Here is a 26,753-nt window from a genome sequence, read left to right as displayed (position 1 = left end):
TCTCTCACAATGGCAGCACATTTCAATGGAAGCTGCTGGCTCACTCTGTTGTGTCCTTTACTCACCCATTTCCCAAAAGATCCCAAGATATATTGTCAGAATCAGATTCAGTTTTAATATCACCAGCATATGCTATAAAATTTGTTGTTATGCAGTAGCAGTACATTGCAATAATAATAAGCTGTTAATAACAATAAGAGTACATAAAAGGTTAAATTAAATATGTAGTGCAAAAAATTACTGAGATAGTATTCATGGGTTCAATGTCCATTCAGAAATCTGATTACAGAGGGGAAGAAGCTGTTCCTGAATCGCTAAGTGTGTGCCTTCAGGCTCCTGTACCTCCTCCCTGATGGTAGCAATGAGAAGAGGACACATGTTGTATTATACTTGGAGTATTGTGTTCAGTTGTAGTTGCTTCGTTATAGGAAGGATGTGGGAGTTTTAGAGAGGGTGCAGAGGGAATTTACCAGGATGCTGCTTGGGGTAGAGAGAATGTCCTATTAGACCATTAGACCATAAGGCACAGGAGCAGAATTGGGCCATTCAGCCCATTGAGTCTGCTCTGCCATTTCATCATGGCTGATTCCGGATCCCACACAACTCCATACACCTGCCTACTCGCCACATCCTTTGATGCTCTGACCGATCAGGAAATTATCAACTTCCGCCTTATGTATATCCGTGGACTTGGCTTCCACCACAGCCCGTGGCAGAGCATAGGATAATTTGATCGTGCTTGGGCATTTTTCTTTGGAGCAAAGGAGGACGAGAGGTGACTTTATAGAAGTGTATAAGATGACAAGAGTCATAGATATAGTGGACAGTCAGAAACTTTCTCCCAGAACAGAAATTGCTAATACGAAGATGTATAATTTTAAGGTGAGGAAAGTATAGGAGGGATGTTAGTGGTACATGTTTTTTTTTTACACAAAGAGTGGTGGGTCACCTAGGTCATGCTCTCTTCTCGCTGCTGCCATTAGGAAGAAGGTAAAGGGTCCTCAGGACACACACCACCAGGTACAGGAGCAGTTACTACCCTCAACCGTCAGGCTCTTGAACCAAAGAGGATAAACTTCACTCAACTTTACTAGCCCCATCATTGAACTGTTCCTGCACAAACATGCTTTTGGAAATGGCGCTTTCCATAGAGATCTAAACACAGCCCTGATCACAGTTATACCTAAGCCCGGGAAGGACTCCTTGGAGTGTGCCAATTACGGTCCATCTCCTTGATAAATGCCGACCTCGATATTTTCCAAAGTCTTAGCCAGTAGACTTGAGACAGTAGTTGGGAAAATAATTAGCCCAGATCAAACGGGCTTTATCAGGGGGCATCTCACACCTGATAATATTCGCCGGCTCTTACACATACTGAGTGCAACACATAAAATCCCACCTGCCTGTGGATTGCTATTTCTAGATGCTGAAAAAGCGTTTGATCGCCTTGAATAGCCATATCTTTGGAGAGCTCTAAAAGAATTTAAGTTCGGCAATAAATTTATCAATATGATTCAAACACTGTATGCTAATCCTTCAGCCCAGGTATGTGTGGGAGGAAGTTTCTCAGAGTTATTTGACATAGGACGGGGCACACGACAAGGGGACCCTTTGTCTCCTTTAATTTTTACTATATTTATTGAACCACTTGCACATTTAGTTAGCAACCCTCCTCGGATCTTCCTATTCCAATAGGTACAACATCACACTCAATATCACTTTACGTAAACGACACGCTAGTTTATATGGTTAGTTCAACAAACCCTCCCCTATGTTTTAAAAACACTGGAGCAATTTGGGTTTCTTTCAGGATACAAAGTTAATTTGTCAAAATCAGCAATGATGCTGATTAATACGGATAAAAGTAAGGTGTCTCTCCCTCCCCAGATTAAGGTTACAAATGAGGTCCTCTACTTGGGTATTATAGTTAATACTTCCCTATCATCTGTGGGTAAAACAAATTACTCTTTAACTCTGAAAAAAATAGAAGAAGGTATTAATAGATAGAGACAGCTGCCAGCATCAGTCCCGGCCCGTATATCGGTCATTAAAACGAACATCTTACCCCGCATTAATCTGATCAGCTCAATGATCCCACTTGCACCTCCAGCAGGATATTGGCAAAACCTGGACTCCTTACTACGATGCTATGTTTGGAACGGTAAACAACCCAATATAAAACGGTCAGCTCTACAATTCAAAAAGTCGGATGGGGGATTGGCATGTCCAAATTTTAAATTGTATCACTGGGCATTTGTACTAAGAAGTCTCAGCTACTGGATGGAGGAGGATAAAGTTTCGTCCTGGAAAAATATAGAACAAGAGCTAATAGCACCAATAAGGTTGAAGGACTTTCTCCTTATACGTATGTCTACCAAAAAATCTGATTTGTATTATGGTCCAATTTTAACCCATATGCTACAAGTGTTTAGAGCAGCAGAAAAATTCCTAAAATTTAAAAGCGTATGGTGCAAATCATCGCCATTATGGAACAATAATCGTTTTCTGTCTGGCGGGAAACCATTCACTAACAGAATTTGGGAGGATAAAGGTATTACTACCCTTCAAGATATTAATGGGGCAAGTACTATGCTTAGCTTTCAAGAACTGATATCTCGATATAATATTGATAAACACTCTTTTCTTCCACTTTCGAGTAAGATCAGCTTGTAAAGCCTACAGCGTTCCCTGGGGGTCAGGTTTAAAGGACCATCCCATTTTAAGTTGGATACAGAGTGCTCCAGGACAGATAGTGTCATATATCTATGATAAATTAAACTCCCAGAATTATATGCCCACATCGGGAATGAAAGCCTGGGATAGGGACATATCTGAATTGGGCAAGACTTACACTGGGATGTGATTTGGGATAACACTGCCAGTGCTTCGAAAAACCCAAAATCATCGGTATATACACTTGAAATTTTGTCATAGAGCATATTTAACACCGAGAATTGGGCATCAAATGGGACTGGTTCCTGACCCTTATTGCTCATTTTGCCCCCACGGAACCGTAGGCTCTTTTATACATGTTGTATGGGAATATCCAGGGGTTTTTGATTTGTGGGGGAAGGTTATCAGTACTCTTACAGAACTAACAGGGGTACAATTACCAATGGACCCCGCTGTACATCTTCTAAATGATGACTCCCACCTTTCCCTTACGGAAAAAACACGCAAAATCTGGCAGGCCTGACTGCAGCTAAGAAGATTGCAGTCCAGCGTTGGAAACCTCCCCATGATATTTCAAATACTCACTGACTTCGGAGCTTTTTGGACATTTCTTACCTGGAACTTGCATCAGCAAGAGTAAATGATGCACGACCAAACACAATCTTAATGTGGACAAATTTGATACCTAACTTAAAAGATCTTTTGTTAAAATAGGAATGCTTTGTCTGTGTATGTACTACTATTCAGTTGGTTGGTGGAGGGGAGACGGATAGGGGGCAGAGATGAGTGGAGGGGGACAGTGATGAAGGTTGGGGGTGGCTGGGTTAAACAGTCAAAATGTAATTGGCAATTGGTTGTATTGAATGTAACTTGTTGGTGTTGCAATAAAAAATTAATAATAATAAAATAATGTTCCCACACCTTACTCACTTTCATCTCATGTTCTCAAGATTTATTGCTTATTTATTATTGTAATTTCTTCCTTTTTGTATTTTACAGTTTGTTGTCTTTTGCACAGTGGTTGTATACCCAGTTGTTGTAGTCGTTCACCGATTCTATTATGGATTTATTGAGTAAGCCCACAAGAAAATGAATCTCAGGGTTGTATATGGTGACATATGTACTTTGATGATAAATTTACTTTGAACTTTGGTGCATGTCACTCACTGCCAGGGGTCGTGGTAGAGGCAGATGCACTCCGGACATTTAAGAAAATCTTAGATAAGAATAAACATGAGAAATTCTGCGGATGCTGGAATCCAAAGCAACACACACAAAATGCTGGAGGAACTTAGCATGTCAATCAGCATCTATGGAAATTAATAAACAGTCAAAGTTTCAGGCTGAGACCCTTATTCAGGACTACATAGGCACCTGGATGACAGAAAAATGGAAAGCTATGTGGGAAGGAAGGTTTAGATTGATCTTAGCGTAGGTTAAAAGGTTGACAAAGCATCATTGGCTGAAGAGCTGTACTGTGCTAAAATATTCCATGTTCTATGAAATCTGAGTCCATCTTGGTAGAAGAACATTTAGGATGTTCCTAGGGCTGTATTTATGTGCCAATGGTTAACCAGTTATAGAGACACGTCTTTATTTTATGGAAATGAGAACATGGTTAGGCTATTCAGCCTTGTGTTATTGTTCCACCTGCACCTCTGAACCTCTGCACCACTTCTCCCACCTTAGAGATGGACAGCATTTATTTCCCCCACTTGCCTGACTGGTTAGCATAACATTTCCTTCGAGGTGATAGCATGGGATATTCTCTGGTACAGCCCTCTTAGTTTTATATTTCCAGCTGCATCAATCAACATCAGAAGTGTGAAATCAGTCATTAATCCTTTTATAATACTGTGAGAGAGTAAAGTCAACCTTGCTGTTCAAAACAAAGCAGTTGATTCAGATCATCCTATTCAGCTAAATATACCTGTATCCTGCTGCTAATTCACATCTCAACCACACCACATTGTCTCACTGCCGATCAACACCGCAAGCCTACATTAACATCACGCTGGAGGAACTCAGGTCGGGCAGCATCCGTGGAAAAGATCGGTCGACGTTTCCGGCCGGAACCCTTCGTCAGGACTAGGGGGAAGGGGCGGAGGCCCTATAAAGAAGGTGAGGGGAGGGTGGGAAGGAGAAGGCTGGTAGGTTCCAGGTGAAAAACCAGTAAGGGGAAAGATAAAGGGGTGGGGGAGGGGAGGCAGGGAGGGGATAGGCAGGAAAGGTGAAGAAGGAATAGGGGAAAACACAATGGGTAGTAGAAGGAGGCAGAACCATGAGGGAGGTGATAGGCAGCTGGGGGAGGGGGCAGAGTGACATAGGGATAGGGGAAGGGAGGGGGAGGGAATTACCGGAAGTTGGAGAATTCTATGTTCGTACCAAGGGGCTGGAGACTACCTAGATGGTATATGAGGTGTTGCTCCTCCAACCTGAGTTTAGCCTCATCATGGCAGTAGAGGAGGCCATGTATGGACATATCTGAATGGGAGTGGGAAGCAGAGTTGAAGTGGGCGGCTACTGGAAGATCCTGTCCGTTTTAGCGGACGGAGCAGAGGTGCTCGACGTTATCAGCCTACATTATCAGCCCAACTTATAGTGTCAATTACATTCCCAGCTTTCTCTGCAAACCCACACTTTCAATCCTCACTGTCAATCACTGCTTATCACTCTGGCAATTTTCTACATACAGTACCATGCAAAAGTCTCGGCACATATGTATAGCTAAGGTGCTTAAGGCTCTTGCACAGTATTGTATTTGTCAATGTGAAGCATACAGCGATTTGGTAAATCTGACGGGAGCAAGAGATGTTGGGAATGGTGAGGCTGGAGTGCATTGGGAGGGATGTGGAACAGTTGGCAGAGGAGGAGTGCTGGGGGGGTGGGGGGAGAGTTGGCGCAATGCAGACGTACCTGAGACACCAGGCAAGGTCATCTGATTCCAAACAGTTGGCTTATTGATCATTACAGAATGTCTCTATAGTTTTTCTTGCTCCCTCCTCTCTCCCTACCCCTTCCCACTCTCAGTCCACAATAGAGACTCATATCAGAATCAGGTTTATCATCACTCACACATGTCATGAAATTTGTTTTTTTTTGTGGCAGCAGTACATAAAATTACTGCAGTACCGCTTAAAAGTCTTAGGCACCCTAACCAGAGACTTTTGTACAGTGCTGTATGTACAGTGGAGAGCATTCTGACTGGTTGCATTACCACCTCCAATGAACAGGATGAGAAGAGGCTGCAGATGGTTATATACTCAGCTAGTTCCATCCCTCTCCACCATCCAGGACATCTCTAAAAGGCAGCATTCATCATTAAGGACCCTCCCCATGCGAGGTCTGCCTGCTTTTTATTACTACCATAAGGGGCCTGAAGACCCATGCTCAACATTTCTTCCCCTCCACCATCACAATTTTTGAATGCTCCATGAATCTCTTCTGCAATATTTATTTTAGTGACTTATGGCAATTTTTATGTATTGCACTGTACTGCTAGCACAAAACAACTAATTTCACAACTTATGTCAGTGATAATAAACGTGATTCTGATCCCTACTGCCAACTTACATAAATAAATGCACTCACACTGTCCCACCCACACAATGAACCATTACAGTTAATCCTCACTGCCAATTACATTAGCCCTCCACAAAACTTCAGCCAAACCTCAGGGTGCTGATCCTCACTGACAGCTCACACTTTCACATTGTTGATCTTCAAGTCAAAGTCAAAGTTTATTATCAAAGCTCATATATGTCACCATGTACTACCTTAAGATTCATTTTCCTACAGGGATTTACAGGAACTAAAGAAATACAATAGAATTGGTGGGTGTACGGAATGCTCTGCCGGGGTGATGGTAGAGGCAAAGACATTAGGGACATTTAAAAAACTCTTAGACGGCCACAGGGATGATAGAAAAATGGACGGCTATGTAGGAGGGAAGGATTATATTGATGTTAGAATAAGTTAAAAGGCCAGCACAACATTGTGGGCCAAAGGGCCTGTACTGTGCTGTAATGTTTTATGTTCTCTGTTCTAAATATAAGATGCTCACTCCTTTATTATCTACCCATGCTGGACCTCATGGAGGGAATCCCTGGACAAGTCTCTCTCCACCCTCCAACCAAGGGGGAAGTTTAAAGACACAAGCCTACTTCGCCCTCTTCCCCCCCCCCACCCTCGACCTTCACACGGACTTACTGCCTCTAGAAGGCATCCATCTACAGTCCAGCCAAAGGGCTTGTTGGTTGAAAAGATCAGATCATTGTGCATTAAGACACACTCCCTTGCGATTGCATGGACCAGCATAGGGTGTGACCCAGGAAGACCCAAAAGTCCTGTACTATGCTGAACTGTTCTATGTTCTAATTTATGAAAAACTGTACATAAATTAAGCCTGACAAGCAACTAATGTGTATATACCACCATGAGATCCATTTTCTCACAGGCATTCATAGTAGAAAAGTAGAAAAATAATAGAATCAGAACCTGGTTTATTATCACCAGCTTATGTCGTGGAATTTGTTAAATTTGCAGCAGCAGTATATGATAAACATAGGAAAAAACTGAATTACGGTAAGTATATACATGTATATTAAATAGTTGAATTAAAATAAGCAGTGCAAAAACAGAAATAAAGTAAGTAGTGAGGTGGTGTTTATGGGATTCAATGTCCATTTCAAAATTGGATGGCAGAGGGGAAGAAGATATTCCAGAATCTCTTAGTCTGCACCTCCTTCCTGATGATAACAATGAGAAGAGGGCATGTCCTAAGTGGTGGGGCTCCTTAACGATGGACGCTGTCTTTCTGAGACACTGCTCCTTGATCATACCTTGGATACTACGGAGGCTAGTACCCATGATGGAGCTGACTAATTTTACAACTTTCTGCAGTTTACTTCGATTCTGAGCAGTAGCCCCACCCCCAACATCCCCCCATACCAGACAATGATGCAGTCAGTCAGAATGCTCTCCATAGTACATCTGTAGAAGTTTTCGTGCGTTTTAGGTGACAAACCAAATCTCCTCAAACTCCCAATGAAATATAGTCACTGTCTTGCCTTCTTTATAGCTGCATCAATATATTGGGACCAGATTAGATCCTCAGAGATAGATGCCCTGGAACTTGAAGTGGCTCACTCTCTCCACTTGTGATCCCTCTATGAGAATTGGTTTGTGTTCCCTCATCTTATCCTTTCAGAAGTCCACAATCAGCTCTTTGGACTTACTATTGTTGAGTGCAAGGTTGTTGCTATGACACCACTGAACTGATTGATATATTTCGCTCCTGTGTGCTTTCTCATCGCCATCCGGAATTCTGCCAACAATAGTTGTATTGTCAGCAAATTTGTAGATGGCATTTGAGCTATACCTAGCCACACAGTCATGGGTGTAGAGACAGTAGAATATTTGGCTAAGGACACATCCCTGAGGTGTGCCAATGTTAATTGCCAGTGAGGTGGAGGTGTTATTACCAATCCACACTGATTGTGGTCTTCTGGTTAGGAATTCCAGGATCAATGAAAAACTACACACAGAAAAGACCAACAAACAACCAATGAGCAAAAGAATAGAAAGTGTGCAAAAACAAAAAAAAAATGAAGTAAATAAATAATACTGAGAACATGAGTTGTGGAGGTCTTGAACGTGAGACTTTAGGTTGTGAAGTCAGTTTGAAGTTGAGGTGAGTGAAGTTATCCACACTGGTTCAGAAGCCTGATGGAGGATGGGTAACCTCTCTATGAATCCACCCAGCAAGCTGTCACTGTTAGTTCCCCTTTGCCAACTCTTACTGTCAATGCTTACTGTGTTTACCCTCAACGTTAACACACGCATTGCCAGCTCCCTCCAGCAAACTTTACAGACAGTCCTCACACGAGGAACTCTCACTGCTTGAGTGAGCATGCCCTCACAAAAGGCGCCATCTTCAGGTGATGGCTGAAGAGAAGCAAGGACAGTAAAGCCTGGGTTCGACCTCAGATCAAGTAGGTGTTTGAGATGACGTGTCCACTGACCACCGCCTCACCTTGCTCTGTAATCCCTGTGCCGCTGCGTCTCGACCGTGGTCAAGTAGCTCCTGTTCCAGCTCGTCCTGCTCCTCGGCAGGGTCAAAGTTGTACATGGGCATCAGTTGGTGACGTAGCTTCTCAAGCCTAGTGGATGGCAAAATACAACAGAGATTAGCTGCTTTATGACAGCTTTCAGAAATCAGACATTTCCCCCCCGTCCTTCACAGTCCTGATGCAGGATCGTGGCCTGGAACGCTGACTGCTTATTCTTTTCCATAAACAACAGGAATTCTGCAGATGCTGGAAATTCAAGCAACACACATAAAAGTTGCTGGTGAACGCAGCAGACCAGCCAGCATCTCTAGGAAGAGGTACAGTTGACGTTTCGGGCCGAGACCCTTTGTCAGGACTAACTGAAAGAGGAGATAGTAAGAGATTTGAAAGTGGGAGGGGGAGGGGGAGATCCGAAATGATAGGAGAAGACAGGAGGGGGAGGGATGGAGCCAAGAGCTGGACAGTTGATTGGTGAAAGGGATACGAGAGAATCATGGGACGGGAGGCCTAGGAATAAAGAAAGGAGGGGGGGAAGCCCAGAGGATGGGCAAAGAGTCCCAGAGAGAGAGAAAGGAAAGAGAGAAAAAGAATATATATATATGTATGTATTAAATAAATAAATAAGGGATGGAGTACAGGGGGAGGTGGGGCATTAGCGGAAGTTTGAGAAGTCAATGTTCATGCCATCAGGTTGGAGGTTACCCAGACGGAATATAAGGTGTTGTTCCTCCAACCTGAGTGTGGCTTCATCTTTACAGTAGAGGAGGCCGTGGATAGACATATCAGAATGGGAATGGGACGTGGAATAAAAAGGTGTGGCCACTGGGAGATCCTGCTTTCTCTGGCGGACAGAGTGTAGGTATATCTCACGTTCTGATGGCCTTATGAAATGTAAAATGCTCTCTCATAAGAGGCAGCCAATGGGAAAGCAAGAAAGAAATATTCAGTCTCTCCCCACGCCCCCATCACTCCAAATCCACCTCCCTCGCACTCTCTCTCTCGATCTCTCTCATTCACTATCAGTAACTTCATCTCCCTCTCCTCTCTGACCATCCTCCTTCTTCCTCTACCTCTCTCTCCCTTCCGTCTATCCTCACTCTCTCAATCCATCTCTCCTTCCCTCTCCCTTACCATCATTCTCTTATTCCATCCCTCTATCTCATTCCATTTCCCCCTCACTCCATCTCTCTCCCCCTCTCATTCAGTCTTGTTAGATCAAAGGCAGAAGGTTCATAAGTGCTGAGAACAGCAGACAGAAGTTCTTGCCTGCCATTTTAACAAAAGAGTATTTTAATGACCAGCCTATTATTTGGTACTTTATCAGATATCTCTTGGAGGTACAAATATACAACTTCAGTTACTTTTACTGTTATGTTTTGCAATTCCAAAACATAAAGCCAATTGCAAGCAAAAAGACTGAGTTGGGAATGCATATCTTAGTTTTGTTTTCACTTTAAGCAAGCACGCACTTATGACATGCTGGCACGACAAAGAATGCAAAGGTTACATATAACCCACAATGAATTATTTAAAGGAACAAGAATGTTTAATCAAACAATATATTTACAATATTGCTCAAATATTATTGAAATATTAAATACACAACATTTCCATCGTTAATCCTCTACATTACATTATCAAAAGATTCCACCGAGTTAATTGGATGCAGCTTGCCTTTAACAAACCCAAGCTTGTTTCCCCTGAATAATACACACTTCTCCGAGTGATTGGATTGACACCAGGAGGCTGAAAATCAGAGAGAAAAGGGATCATCACAGAGTCTGAACTCCCAGGCTTGGTTGTCCTAGATTGTACACCTTTCCTGGAGAGGGATTTGAACCCACAACCCTCAAGGGAGAAAAACACGTCATATTCCATCAGGGTAGCCACCAACCTGATGGCATGAACATTGATTTCTCTAACTTCCAGTAAATTCTTTCCTCCCTCCTTTCACTCTTTTTCCATTGCCCATTCTGGTTACCCTCCCATCCCTTCTCCTCCCTTCCCCTCACAAACTCCCTATGGAGCCCCTCCTCCTTCCCTTTATTCCATGGTCCACTGTCCACTATTGGATTCCTTCTTCTTCAGCCCTTTATCTCTTCCACCTACCCCCACCCAGCTTTTCCATCACCCCTACTACCACTCCCACCCATCCACCATCCCCTCACCTGGTCTCACTTATCCCCTTCCAGCTTAGTTCATCAACCTCCCTCTTTCCAACTTTTTATTTCCGTGTCTACTCCTTTCAGTTCCAAAACCGATAAAGGGTTTCAGCACAAAATGTCGACTGCTCGTTACCCTCCAAAGATGCTATACGACCTGCTGAGTTCCTCCAGCATTCTGTGCGTGTTGGTCAATGACAAATACTATTCTCTTTTAGGGTAAAAGGAAGACACAGGACCAGTCATGTTCAGATCTGATTTCTTATGGTTTTAACATTTACCATGTCAACACTTAAAGAACATGGAACATAACTTCATAGAGAAAGTGACCAGGGCAGCATTTCTACATTCAAGAAAAATTGCAAAGATATGTTCTTTTCTGTCATGTAATGATGCTGAAAAACTAATTCATGCCTTTATATCAAATAGACTAGATTACTGCAATGCACTTTTTACTGGCCTCCCAAAGCAATTTATTGACAAACTTCAACTCATTCAGAATGTCGCTGCTAGACTATTAACTAAAACCAGGATGACGGAGCAGGTACTTTATACTTTACTTTATACTTGATCATTCCCATCTTAACTACTCTGTATCTTTTAAAATTGATTTTGAAATCTTCTTACTTGTTTTTAAAGCTCTCAGTGGGCTGGGACCAGAGTACGTCATAGAATCACTTTTCTTCTGTAATCTTGCTCAAACTCTCAGTTTTTCCTCCTGCTGGTCTCTTAAACTTAAACAATCTCCCTCAAAAGAAGAATGGCACATCAATTTTTTGAACTAAACTATGGAACTCAATATCTAAAACTATAAGGGATTCAGACTCAGTTGGTACTATTAAATGCCAACTCAAAACTTGCTTATTTAATTTTGCTTCTAACTAACATAATTTTTTCTTTCCTTTTCATATTTGCACTTTATCCCATTATAAAGCACTTTGAACTGTATCATTTGTATAAGTAATTATAGAGCATATTTCATAAATGAAACATCTGAGGCTCAGGCAGAGGCAAGCACACTCATTTATTCTTATCATTAGTACTAGTATTATTATTAGAGAACAGTACAGCCCTTCAGCCAAAGACATTGTGCCAACTTTTTAACCTATCTCTCCTAGATAGCTCTCCATCATTTTTTTCTATCATCCATATGCCTATCTAAAAGATTCTTAAATGCCCCTAATATATCTGCCTCTACCACCACCCTCGAAAGGGTTTTACACACACCCTCCACTCTCTGTGTAAAGAACTTACGTCTGACATCACCCCTGTATTTTCCTCCAATCACCTTAAAAAGATACCAACTTGTACTAGCCATTTCTGCCCTGGGAGAAAAGCTCTGACCATCCTCTCTTGTCACCTTGTACAGGTCTTAACCTCTTTCTCTCCAAAGAGAAAAACCTTAGTCGGCTCAACCTATACTCACCTCTACCACAAGACCATAAAACAAAGGAGCAGAAGCCAGCCATTCGGCCCATCGAGTCTGCTCCGCCATTCTATCATGAGCTGATCCATTCTCCCATTTAGTCCCACTCCCCCGCCTTCTCACCATAACCTTTGATGCCCTGGCTACTCAGATACCTATCAATCTCTGCCTTAAATACACCCAATGACTTGGCCTCCACTGCTGCCTGTGGCAACAAATTCCATAGATCTACCACCCTCTGACTAAAAAAATTTCTTCATATCTCTGTTCTGAATGGGCGCCCTTCAATCCTTAAGTCATGCCCTCTGGTACTAGACTCCACCATCATGGGAAACAACTTTGCCACATCCACTCTGTCTATACCTTTCAACATTCAAAATGTTTCTATGAGGTCCCCCCTCATTCTTCTAAACTCCAAGGTATACAGTCCAAGAGCTGTCAAACGTTCCTCATATGTTAACCCTCTCATTCCCAGAATCACACTAGCTAATCTTCTCTGAACCCTCTAAAACGTCAGCACATCCTTTCTTAAATAAGGATCCTAAATCCTTCCGCCCATAATGGAACCATCCGCCCTGCTCTGCTGGGAGAGAAGCTGACAGCGACGCAGGTGGATGCTTTCCTGGTGTCATGGATTCTTGATTACCTGACTGGTAGACCACAGTGCGTGTGCTTGCAACACTGTGTGTCCAACAGAGTAATCAGCAGCACTGGGGCTCCACAGGGGACTGTCTTGTCTCCCCTTCTCTTCACCATTTACACCTCGGACTTCAGCTACTGCACAGAGTCTTGTCATCTTCGGAAGTTTTCTGATGACTCTGCCATAGTTGGATGCATCAGCAAAGGAGATGAGGCTGAGTACAGGGCTACGGTAGGAAACTTTGTCACATGGTGTGAGCAGAATTGTCTGCAGCTTAATGTGAAAAAGACTAAGGAGCTGGTGGTAGACCTGAGGAGAGCTAAGGTACCGGTGACCCCTGTTTCCATCCAGGGGATCAGTGTGAACATGGTGGAGGATTACAAATACCTGGGGTTACGAATTGACAATAAACTGGACTGGTCAAAGAACACTGAAGCTGTCTACAAGAAGGGTCAGAGCCGTCTCTATTTCCTGAGGAGACTGAGGTCCTTTAACATCTGCTGGACGATGCTGAGGATGTTCTACGCGTCTGTGGTGGCCAGTGCTATCATGTTTGCTACTGTGTGCTGGGGCAGCAGGCTGAGGGTAGCAGACACCAACAGAATCAACAAACTCATTTGTAAGGCCAGTGATGTTGTGGGGATGGAACTAGACTCTCTGACGGTGGTGTCTGAAAAGAGGATGCTGTCCAAGTTGCATGCCATCTTGGACAATGTCTCCCATCCACTACATAATGGACTGGTTGGGCACAGGAGTACATTCAGCCAGGGACTCATTCCACCGAGATGCAACACTGAGCATCACAGGAAGTCATTCCTGCCTGTGGCCATCAAACTTTAGAACTCCTCCCTTGGAGGGTCAGACACCCTGAGCCAATAGGCTGGTCCTGGACTTATTTCCTGGCATAATTTACATATTACTATTTAACTATTTATGGTTTTATTACTATTTAATTATTTATGGTGCAACCGTAACGAAAACCAATTTCCCCCGGGATCAATAAAGTATGACTATGACTAAAACTGCACACAGTACTCTAAGTGAGGTCTTACCAGTGCCTTATAGAGCCTCAACATCACACCCCTGCTCCTATACTCTATTCCTCTAGAAATGAATGCCAGCATGGCATTCGCCTTCTTCACCACCGACTCAACATAGAGGTTAATCTTAAGGGTATCCTGCACGAGGACTCCCAAGTCCTGTTGCATCTCAGAACTTTGAATTCTCTCCCCATTTAAATAATAGTCTGCCCATTTATTTCTTCTACCAAAGTGCAAAACCATACACTTTCCAACATTGTATTTCATTTGCCACTTCTTTGCCCATTCTCCCAATCTATCCAAGTCTCTCTGCAGATTCTCTGTTTCCTCAGCACTACCGGCCCCTCCACCTATCTTTGTATCATCAGCAAACTTAGCCACAAAGCCATCTATTCCATAAAGGTTAATTCCCTGGATGGCGGGACTGTCATATGTCAAAAGATTGGAGCGACTGGGCTTGTATACTCTGGTTTCTGAGAGGGGATCTTATTGAAACATATAAGATTATTAAGGGATTGGACACGCTGGAGGCAAAAAGCATGTGTCCGCTGAGGGGAGAGTCCAGAACCAGAGGCCACAGTTTAAGAATAAGGGGTAGGCCATTTAGAACGGAGTTGAGGAAAAACTTTTTCACCCAGAGGGTAGTGGATATATAGAATGCTCTGCCCCAGAAGGCTGTGGAGGCCAAGTCTCTGGATGCTTTCAAGAAAGAGATGGATAGAGCTCGTAAAGATAGCGGAATCAAAGGTCATGGGGATAAGGCAGGAGCTGGATACTGATTGTGGATGATCAGCCATGATCACAGTGAATGGCGGTGCTGGCTCAAAGGGCCGAATGGCCTACTTCTGCACCTATTGTCTATTGTCTATAATCCAAATCGTTGATGTACAAAGTAAAAAGAAGCGGCCCCAACACGGACCCCTGTGGAACACCATTGGTAACCGGCAGCCAACCAGAATGGGATCCCTTTATTCCCACTCTGTTTCCTGCCAATCAGCCAACGCTTTATCCACGTATGTAATTTTCCCGTAATTCCATGGGGTCCTATCTTGTTTAGCAGCCTCATGTACGGCACCTTGTCAAAGGCCTTCTGAAAATCCAAATATACAACATCCACTGTATCTTCTTTGTCTAGCCTATTTGTAATTTCCTCAAAAAATTGCAATAGGTTTGTCAGGCAGGATTTTCCTTTGAGGAAACCATGCTGAGTTCTGCCTATCTTGTCATATGCCTCCAGGTACTCCGTAACCTCATCCTTGACAATCGACTCCAACAACTTCCCAACCACCGATATCAAGCTAACAGGTCTATAATTTCCTTTTTGCTTCCTTGCCCCCTTCTTAAATAGCGGAGTGACATTTGCAATCTTCCAGTCCTCCAGAACCATGCCAGAATCTATTGACTTTTGAAAGATCATTGCTAATGCCTCTGCAATCTCCACAGCTACTTCCTTCAGAACACGAGGGTGCATTCCATCTGGTCTGGGAGATTTATCTACCCTTAGACTGTTCAGCTTCCTGAATACTTTCTCTGTCGTAATTGTGATTGTGCACACTTCTCTTCCCTTACACCCTTGGGTGTTCGGTATACTGCTGATGTCTTCCTCAGTGAAGACTGACGCAAAATACTCGTTCAGTTCCTCCGTCATCTCCTTATCCCCCATTACAATTTCTCCAGCATCATTTTCTATTGGTCCTATATCTACTCTCACCTGTCCTTTTACTCTTTATATATTTGAAAAAGCTTTTAGTATCCTCTTTGATATTATTTGCTAGCTTCCTTTCATAGTTCATCTTTTCCCTCTTAATGACCTTCTTAGTTTCCTTTTGCAAGCTTTTAAAAACTTCGCAATCATTTTTGCCTCCTCGTACTTTGGCTTTGACTTCTCTTGTCAGCCATGGTTGCATCCTTTTTCCATTAGAAAATTTCTTCTTTTTTGGAATATATCTGTCTTGCACCTTCTTTCTTGTCAAGTAGAGATTCCACTTAACTGGCTTGACATTTTCTCTCTTACTGGTTAATTCCTATTATAATTCTTTCTCCTCCTTCACCCTTCCCTTCTTCTTTTCTGCTTCCTGGTAGTAATCCAGTTACTTGGAGAAGTAGGGACTGGTTAGAGAAAGATTTTTTAAAAACTGGCATGGATTAGAGAAAGCTGGCGTGGATTAGAGAAAACTGGTATGGATTAGAGAAAATTGAAATAGATTAGAGAAAGGTGGCAGGGATTAGAATGGCATAGATCAGAGAAACCTGACGTGTATTACAGAAAGGTGGCATTGATTAGAGAAAGCCAACATGGATTCATTAAAGGCAAACTACATCTAAATGACTTGATAGAATGGTTTGATTAAGTAACAGAGAAGATCTAGGAGAGGAACACAGAGATGGCAGATGCTGGAATTTGGAACTTAAAACAAGCTGATGGCAGAACCCAGAGAGTCAAGCAGCAGCTATAGAGCAAAATGGATAATCAGTGCTTTGGGTCAAGGCCTTTCATCCAGACAGACAGAGGAGGGAGAGATAGTTAGTACAAAGAGGAAAGTGAAGAGCCGGCAAGTGACAGGTGGATCCAAATTGAGAAAGATTGAATGGCAGATGGAGTGAGGTGGGGAGGGGAGGGTGGGGTGCAGATAATGTCAGAAACTAAGAGATGATTGATGGAGGCAACATTCAGCTGATGTTGTCCAAATGAAGTTCCAAAAGACAAAATGCATAGAAATAGGCAAAGTAACAAATAACAAAGAGTAATATTGAAGGATTATTGCTCTGAATGGAAAGCGTTCAGTGATAGTCAATACTGTTTGCCCGCTTTTCCTAATATTAAATAATGATTTGAACGTGGTGTACAGGGCACCATTTTCATATCTGCAGATGATTCAAGATCCAAGTGTATTTATCATATGTACTTTCAAACATACAGAGAAGTGCGTCATTTGTGTTATCAACTAACACACCTGAGGGTGTGCTGGGGGCAGCCCACAAGTATCGGCTTTTGCGCAGTACTGACATAAGAAAGCATTAACAAACAGAAGTGGCTTCAGGCAAATATTTAGACCATAAGACATAACAGCAGAAATAGGCCTTTCGGCCCATTGAGTCTGTTCTGCCATTCCACCATGGCTGATTTATTTAGCCCCTCAACCTCATTCTCCTGCCCCTACCCCATAACTTTTGGCACCCTTACTACTCAAGAACCGATCAAGCTGCACTTCAAATGTGGAGTATAAAAAAAGAGAAATCACCATTTAACTAGTTGCAGGAGGCAAGTAGCTGGGTGAGTGTCAGGAGAAATAGAAATAGGTAGTTAGAGCAGAGCACTCCCGTGAGCCCTCAAAAACAAGTATACCGCTTTGGATACTTTTGTGGGGGATGACCTCCCAGGAGAATGCCACAGCGACCGGGTTACAGGCACTGAGCATGGGTCTATGGTGCAGAAGGGAAAGAGAGAGAAGAAGGGAGGGGTAGTGATAGGGGACTCAATAATGAGGGGAACAGACAGGAGATTCTGTGAACATGAACAGGACACCCGGATGGTATGTTGCCTCCCAGGTGCCAGGGTCAGGGATGTCTCAGATTGCGTCCACAACATTTTGGACATGGTGGAGTAGCAGCCAGATGTCTTGGTACGTAATGGTACAAATGACATAGGAAATAAAAGCAATGAGGTCCTGAAAAGGCAACTGAGAACTAGGTAAAATGAGAAGCAGGACCTCCCGGGTAGTAATTTCTGAATTGCTCCTGTGCCACAGGATGATTTGGCAGACAAATGCGTGGCTGAGAAGCTGGTGCAGAGGGCAGGGCTTCAGGTTCTTGGATCACTGGGATCTCTTCTGGGGGAGGTATGTCCTGTTCAAAAGTGACGGGTTGCACCTGAACCCGAGGGGGACCAATATTCTCGTGGGCAGGTTTGATAGAGCTGCTGGGGAGGGTTTAAACTAATTTGGCAGGGATAGGACAGGTGGTAAAAAAAGTAAAGATAGCATGCAGTCAGACTGTCAGGAAGGGCAGGCAGATGATGGGACATAGTTGCAGCCAACAGGCTAAGTATCAAAACATTAGGGATGCAGAATCAGGAAGAATTGGAAATATGGTACTCAAGGTGTTGTATCTAAATGCATATAGTATAAGAAATAAGGTGGATGATCTCGTTGCACTATTACAGATTGCCAGGTATGATGTGGTGGCCATCACTAAATCGTGGCTGAAGGATAGTTGTACACTTTGTAGTTGGGAGACAAATATCACACGTTATATCGGAGGGATAGGAAGGTAGGCAAAGGGGATGGTGTGGCTCTACTGGTAAAGAATGGCATCAAATCAGCAGAAAGATGTGACATAGGAACAGAAGGTGTTGAATCCTTGTGGGTTGAGTTAAGAAACTGCAAGGGTAAAAGGGTGTTGATGGCAGTTATATACAGACCTCCCAACAGTGGTTGGGAGGTGGAACACAGATTACAACAGGAAATAGAAAAGGGGCAATGGTGTGATAGTCATGGGAGATTTTAACATGCCGGTCAATTGGGAAAATCAGGTTGGTAATGGATCTCAAGAGAGTGAATTTGTTGAATGCCTAAGAGATGGTTTTTTAGAGCAGTTTGTTGTTGAGCCTACAAGGGGATCAGCTATACTGGATTGGGTGTTATGTAATGAACCGGAGGCGATTAGGGAGCTTAAGGTAAAAGAACCCTTAGGAACCAGAGATCACAATATGATTGAATTCAACTTGAGAATTGATAGGGAGAAAGTAAAGTCTGATGTAGCAGTATTTCAGTGGAGTAAGGGAAATTACAGTGGTATGAGAGAGGAGTTGGCCAAAGTAAATCTTCTGAGGTGTATATACTTCAATGCTAGGAGTATTGCGGGGAAGGCGGATGAGTTGACGGCGTGGATTGACACGTGGAATTATGACGTTATAGCAATTAGTGAAACTTGGCTACAGGAGGGGCAGGACTGGCAGCTTAATATTTCAGGGTTCCGATGTTTCAGATGTGATCGAGGCAGAGGAGTGAAAGGTGGGGGAGTAGCATTGCTTGTTAGGGAAAATATTACAGCAGTGCTCAGGCAGGACAGATTAGAGGGCTTGTCTACTGAGTCCTTATGGGTGGAGCTGAGAAACAGGAAAGATATGGCCACATTAGTGGGATTGTATTACAGAGCAAATCTGCAGAGAGATAGCAGGCAACTGCAGGAAACATAAAGTTGTGGTGGTAGGGGATTTTAATTTTCCATACATTGATTGGGAATCCCATACTGTTAGGGGACTAGATGGTTTAGAGTTTGTAAAATGTGTTCAGGAAAGTTTTCTAAATCAATATATAGAGGGACCAACTAGAGGGGATGCAATATTGGATCTCCTGTTAGGAAACGAGTTAGGACAAGTGACAGAAGTCTGTGTAGGGGAGCACTTTGGTTCCAGTGATCATAACACCATTAGTTTCAATTTGATCATGGACAAGGATAGACCTGGTCCTAGGGTTGAGGTTCTGAACTAGAAGGCGGCCAAATTTGAAGAAATGAGAAAGGATCTAAAAAGCGTGGATTGGGACAAGTTGTTCTCTGGCAAAGATGTGATTGGTAGGTGGGAAGCCTTCAAAGAGGAAATTTTGAGAGTGCAGAGTTTGTATGTTCCTGTCAGGATTAAAGGCAAATTGAATAGGAATAAGGAACCTTGGTTCTCAAGGGATATTGCAACTCTGATAAAGAAGAGGGAGTTGTATGAAATGTATAGGAAACAGGGAGTAAATCAGGTGCTTGAGGAGTATAAGAAGTGCAAGAAAATACTTAAGAAAGTAATCAGGAGGGCTAAAAGAAGACATGAGGTTGCCTTGGCAGTCAAAGTGAAGGATAATCCAAAGAGCTTTTACAGGTATATTAAGAGCAAAAGGATTGTAAGGGATAAAATTGGTCCTCTTGAAGATCAGAGTGGTCGGCTATGTGCGGAACCAAAGGAAATGGGGGAGATCTTAAATAGGTTTTTTGCGTCTGTATTTACTAAGGAAACTGGCATGAAGTCTATGGAATTGAGGGAATCAAGTAGTGAGATCATGGAAACTGTACAGATTGAAAAGGAGGAGGTGCTTGCTGTCTTGAGGAAAATTAAAGTGGATAAATCCCCGGGACCTGACAGAGTGTTCCCTCGGACCTTGAAGGAGACTAGTGTTGAAATTGCGGGGGCCCTGGCAGAAATATTTAAAATGTCACTGTCTACGGGTGAGGTGCCGGAGGATTGGAGAGTGGCTCATGTTGTTCCGTTGTTTAAAAAAGGATGAAAAGTAATCCGGGAAATTATAGGCCGGTGAGTTTAACGTCGGTAGTAGGTAAGTTATTGGAGGGAGTACTAAGAGACAGAATCTACAAGCATTTGGATAGACAGGGACTTATTAGGGAGAGTCAACATGGCTTTGTGCGTGGTAGGTCATGTTTGACCAATCTATTGGAGTTTTTCGAGGAGGTTACCAGGAAAGTGGACGAAGGGAAGGCAGTGGATATTGTCTACATGGATTTCAGTAAGGCCTTTGACAAGGTCCCGCATGGGAGGTTAGTTAGGAAAATTCAGTCGCTAGATATACATGGAGAGGTGGTAAATTGGATTAGACATTGGCTCAATGGAAGAAGCCAAAGAGTGGTGGTAGAGAATTGCTTCTCTGAGTGGAGGCCTGTGACTAGTGGTGTGCCACAGGGATCAGTGCTGGGTCCATTGTTACTTGTCATCTATATCAATGATCTGGATGATAATGTGGTAAATTGGATCAGCAAATTTGCTGATGATACAAAGACTGGAGGTGTAGTAGCCAGTGAGGAAGGTTGTCAGAGTCTGCAGAGGGACTTGGACCAGCTGGAAAAATGGGCTGAAAAATGGCAGATGGAGTTTAACACAGACAAGTGTGAGGTATTGCACGTTGGAAGGACAAACCAAGGTAGAACATACAGGGTTAATGGTAAGGCACTGAGGAGTGCAGTAGAACAGAGGGATCTGGGAATACAGATACAAAATTCCCGAAAAGTGGCGTCACAGGTAGATAGGGTCGTAAAGAGAGCTTTTGATACATTGGCCTTTATTAATCAAAGTATTGAGTACAAGAGCTGGAATGTTATGATGAGGTTGTATAAGGCATTGGTGAGGCCGAATCTGGAGTATTGTGTTCAGTTTTGGTCACCAAATTACAGGAAGGATATAAATAAGGTTGGAAGAGTGCAGAGAAGGTTTACAAGGATGTTGCCAGGACTTGAGAAACTCAGTTACAGAGAAAGGTTGAATAGGTTAGGACTTCATTCCCTGGAGCGTAGAAGAATGAGGGGAGATTTGATAGAGGTATATAAAATTATGATGGGTATAGATAGAGTGAATGCAAGCAGGCTTTTTCCACTGAGGCAAGGGGAGAAAAAAAACCAGAGGACACGGGTTAAGGGTGAGGGGGGAAAAGTTTAAAGGGAAAATTAGGGGGGGCTTCTTCACACAGAGAGTCGTGGGAGTATGGAATGAGCTGCCAGATGAGGTGGTAAATGCGGGTTCTTTTTTAACATTTAAGAATAAATTGGACAGATACATGGATGGGAGGTGTATGGAGGGATATGGTCCATGTGCAGGTCAGTGGGACTAGGCAGAAAATGGTTCGGCACAGCCAAGAAGGGCCAAAAGGCCTGTTTCTGTGCTGTAGTTTCTATGGTTTCTATGGAAGAAGCTGCTGGCAGGGAAGTCAGCAGAGCAGTAATGGCATGTGTTTCTGGGAAAACTGAGGAAGGTGCAGGACATACGTATTCCAAAAACGAAGAAATACTCAAATGATAAAATAGTACAACCATGGTTGACTAGGGAATTCAAGGCTATTGTAACAGCAAAAGAAAGGGCATACAACAAAGCAAAAAATTGTGGGAAGATAGAGGATTGGGAAGTTTTTAAAAACCTACAGAAAGGAACTAAATAAATCATTAGAAGGGAAAAGATGAAATATGAAAGCAAGCTACCAAATAATATCAAAGTGGATAGTAAAAGTTTTTTCAAGTATGTTAAAAATAAAAAAGAAATGAGAGTGGATATAGGACTGCTAAAAATGAGGCAAGAGAGATAATAATGGGGACAAGGAGATGGCTGATGAACTAAATGATTATTTTGCATCAGTCTTCACTGTGGAAGACTCTAGCTGTATGCCTGATGTTGTAGTGTGTGAAGGAAAATTAAATGGGTGCAGTTACTATCACAAGTGAGAAAGTGCTCAAAAAGCTGAAAGAGGTGGCATTAGAGATTGTGGCGGCATTAGAAATGATCTTTCAAAAATCATTGAACTCTGGCATGGTGCCAGAGGACTGGAAAATTGCAAACGTTACTCCACTCTGCAAGAAAGGAGGAAGGCAGCAAAAAGGAAATTATAGACCAGTTAGCCTGACCTCCCTGGTTGGGAAGATGGTAGAGTCAATTGATGAGGTGACAGAGTACTTGGTGACACAGGACAAGATGATACAAAGTCATCATGGCTTCTTTCAGGGAAAATCCTGCCTGACAAACCTGTTGGAATTCTTTGAGGAGATTACAAGTAGGATAAAGGGGATGCAGTTTGTATGTTTGGACTTTCAGAAGGCCTTTGACAAGGTACCACATGTGAGGCTGCTTACCAAGTTAAGAGCCCATGGTATTACAGGAAAGTTGCTAACATGATTAGAGCATTGGCTGATTGGAAGAAGACAGAGAGTGGGAATAAAAGGATCCTTTCTGATTAGCTGCCAGTGACTAGTGGTGTTGGGATCGCTTCTTTTTATGCTGTATGTAAATAATTTAGATGACGGAATAGATAGCTTTGTTGCCAAGTTTGCAAATGATACAAAGATTGGTGGAGGGGCAGGTAGTGTTGAGGAAACAGGTAAGATGCAGAAGGACTTAGATTGAGAGAATGGGCAAGAAAGTGCCAAATGAAATACAACGTTGGAAAATGCATGGTCATATACTTTGGTAATAGAAATAAATGTGCGGACTACTTTCTAAATGGGGAGAAAATCCAAAAATCTGAGATGCAAAGGGACTTGGGAGTCCTTGTGCAGAACACCCTAAAGGTTAACTTGAAGGTTGAGTTGGTGGTGAGGAAGGCAAATGCCAAGTTAGCATTCATTTCAAGATATCTAGAGTACAAGAGCAAGGATGTGATGCTGAGGCTTTATAAGACACTGGTGAGGCCTCACAGGTAAGATGCAGAAGGACATTGTGAACAGTTTTGGGCTTGTCATCTTAAAAAAGATGCGCTGGCATTGGAGGCGGTCCAGACGAGGTTCACAAGGAATGAAAGGGTTATCATACAGAAACGTTTGATGGCTCTGGGTCTATACTCACTGGAATTCAGAAGGACAAGAGGGGATCTCTTTGGAATCTTTTGAATATTGAAAGGCCTAGACAGAGTAGATATGGAAAGGATGTTTCCCATGGAGGGAGAGTCTAGGACAAGAGGGCACAGCCTCAGGATAGAGGGACACCCTTTCAAACAGAGATGCAGAGAAATTTCTTTAGCCAAAGGGTAGTGAATTTGTGGAATCTGTTGCCACATGCAGCTGTGGAGGCCAGGTCTTTGGGCGTATTGATAGGTTGATAGGCAGAGATTGATAGGTTCTTGATTGGACATTGCCTCAAAGGTTTCGGGAAGAAGGCCGGGAGGAGGAGAAAAGAAAAAAGGATCAGCCATGATTGAATGGCGGAGCAGACTCAATGGGCAGATGGCCTAATTCTGCTCCTAAGCCTTATAGTCTAAAATTATGTACTTAAATGAAATACAGAACAAATTCGAACACTATCAATATTACTACAGTACTATAAAACTGTGTATTAGTCCTGAACAGTTATCAATGGAGAAACTTATCCACTGTATATTGGTATGTTCTTTTGATTTACAGTAAATGAACAAAATCAGTTCACCTAGTGCAAATAATGGACTGTATGCTTGTAATGGCTGTATTCTCCTAATCCCCATTGTCATTGTAACATTCAAGATGATTCAAGGTAGTTTCAAATTCTTCATAGTTCCTAACTTGTTGAAGTAGTGAAATCATTTCATTGTCACTCCTGGCCGTTTCTGGCATTTCCAAGCCTGAATGCTTGAAACCTCAGTAAGAAAAACGTTTCTGAATTACTGCTTATTACTTGCCAACTACCAGTGACAAACATCACTGCTTTATGAACACAAACACATTAAAAACGATTTGCTCTAAGCATGGTGTAGTATCTAATGACCAAGTGATGTGCATGTGATTGATGCAAGTTAGAAACTTTTCTGCAACCATCTCCTGTCCCAATTAAGCAAAATTGTTGTATCCCAAATAAACAAAAGGAATCCCGGCTACCTTCTTGATTTGTATTTGTTCTTTAAGAGTTGTCCCAAACAAACAGCTGCCTCAATTAACCAATCGCCCTATTAACCAAAATCCATTGTACAGCCAATGACTTGACCTCCACAGCCATCTGTGGAGTGCACACAAAGAGCACTTTGGGATTACAATATACTGCAGGAGATATGGTGAAGGCAGATTCTTTTCAAAATTCAAGGGGAAACTGGATAAGTATTTTAACGGAAACAACTTGCAGGACATTGGGAGAAGGTGAAAAGGTGGCACCAGCTGGATTCACACAAACCAGCCACACCTCCATTGATTCCATCTACACTTCCCACAGCCTTGGGGAAATAGCCAATATAATAAAGGACCCCACCCCCCTTCCAACCAGGTCATTCTCTCTCTTTTCCCTCTCTCATCACGCAGTGATACAAAAACTTGAAAGCCCATACTACCAGCCTCAAGGACATCTACATCCTTTCAAACATTTGGTTCTTGAATCCTAATTGCAGTACAGAAACACCATGACCACTTTGCACTACAATGGGTTTTATTTGCTCTAATTATGTTCTTCCTTGTATAATTTATGTTTGATTTACATTTTTCTTGTGAATGTTGTGTCTCTAATGCTATGTGCCTGTGATGTTGCTGCAAGTCAGTTTTTCATTGCACCTGTGCATATATGCATCAGCAGCACTGGGGCTCCACAGGGGACTGTCTTGTCTCCCTTTCTCTTCACCATTTACACCTCAGACTTCAACTACTGCACAGAGTCTTGTCATCTTCAGAAGTTTACGGATGACTCTGCCATAGTTGGATGCATCAGCAAAGGAGATGAGGCTGAGTACAGGGCTATTGTAGGAAACTTTGTCACATGGTGTGAGCAGAATTATCTGCAGCTTAATGTGAAAAAGAATAAGGAGCTGGTGGTAGACCTGAGGAGAGCTAAGGTACCGGTGACCCCTGTTTCCATCCAGGGGGTCAGTGTGGACATGGTGGAGGATTACAAATACTTGGGGATACAAATTGACAATAAACTGGACTGGTCAAAGAACACTGAAGCTGTCTACAAGAAGGGTCAGAGCCGTCTCTATTTCCTGAGGAGACTGAGGTCCTTTAACATCTGCTGGACGATGCTGAGGATGTTCTACGCGTCTGTGGTGGCCAGTGCTACCATGTTTGCTGTTGTGTGCTGGGGCAGCAGGCTGAGGGTAGCAGACACCAACAGAATCAACAAACTTATTCGTAAGGCCAGTGATGTTGTGGGGATGGAACTGGACTCTCTCACGGTGGTGTCTGAAAAGAGGATGCTGTCCAAGTTGCATGCCATCTTGGTCAATGTCTCCCATTCACTACATAATGTACTGGGTGGGCACAGGAGTACATTCAGCCAGAGACTCATTCCTCCAAGATGCAGCACAGAGCGTCATAGGAAGTCATTCCTGCCTGTGGCCATCAAACTTTACAACTCCTCCCTTGGGGTGTCAGACACCCTGTGCCGATAGGCTGGTCCTGGACTTATTTCATAATTTACTGGCATAATTTACATATTACTATTTAACTATTTATGGTGCAACTGTAACGAAAACCAATTTCCCCCTGGGATCAATAAAGTATGACTATGACTATAACTATGACTAAACGGCAATAAACTTGACTTTGATACTGCTTCCTAAGCCTCTCCAATCCCTCATAACCCTCTGCCCCAGTTTTCTCCACACCCCAACCCCTTGCTATCATTAATAGGCTCAGTGGCCACTTTAAGTACACCTGTACACCTGCTCATCTATACAAATACAGGTTTCCTCCGCCATCCAAAGGTAGAGCATTCCTATGAAACGGTTCGTAAGCCGGAATGTCATAAAGTGAAGAAGCAATTACCATTTATTTATATGGGAAAAATTTGTGAGCGTTCGCAGACCCAAAAAATAACCTACCAAATCATGCCAAATAACACATAAAGCCTAAAATAACAGTAACATATAGTAAAAGCAGGAATGATATGATAAAATACACAGCCTATATAAAGTAGAAATACTTTTCTACAATCATTGCTGAACTGTCCACCGTAGCGAAAATCTCACGTAAGTGCTCTTGGCAGAAACACTCTCTCCAGTAACCTTTAAGCTATGAAGCTGCCAAATCATACCAAATACACATAAAAATACACAGCCTGTATAAAGTAGAAATAATGTATGTACAGTGTAGTATCACTTACTGGAATCAGGAAGACAGCGCCGAGCACACTGATGATGGTGTGTTAGGCTGAGTCATTGGAGGTTGGGGTGGTATAGTGGACCCCAACCTCCAGGCCGCGGACTGATACTGATCCACGAAGCATGCAGTGGCAATCACCTCTGATCTGGGCCGACATTTATGTGCCGGGCGGCACCTAATTAATTAGCTTGTTTATTTCGGCTTTTTTCTTAAAGA

The 26,753-nt window shown here is 42.9% G+C and overlaps 1 protein-coding gene across 2 annotated transcripts in view; it reads right to left on the bottom strand.

The window, feature by feature from the left end:
• Positions 1-26,753, bottom strand: part of c16h3orf18 (chromosome 16 C3orf18 homolog) — a 97,270-nt gene that overhangs the window by 3,111 nt on the left and 67,406 nt on the right. For both annotated transcript variants that reach the window (XM_072280094.1, XM_072280095.1), the window contains exon 4: positions 8,708-8,834. In XM_072280094.1, coding sequence (XP_072136195.1) covers positions 8,708-8,834 — 127 coding nt within the window. The remainder of the gene's footprint in view (positions 1-8,707; positions 8,835-26,753) is intronic.

This window comes from Mobula birostris, chromosome 16, assembly GCF_030028105.1.
Source record: "Mobula birostris isolate sMobBir1 chromosome 16, sMobBir1.hap1, whole genome shotgun sequence".
Lineage (NCBI taxonomy): Eukaryota > Metazoa > Chordata > Chondrichthyes > Myliobatiformes > Myliobatidae > Mobula > Mobula birostris.
The sequence above is the reverse complement of the archived record's forward strand: the minus strand, read 5'-3'. Positions and strand labels throughout refer to the sequence as shown.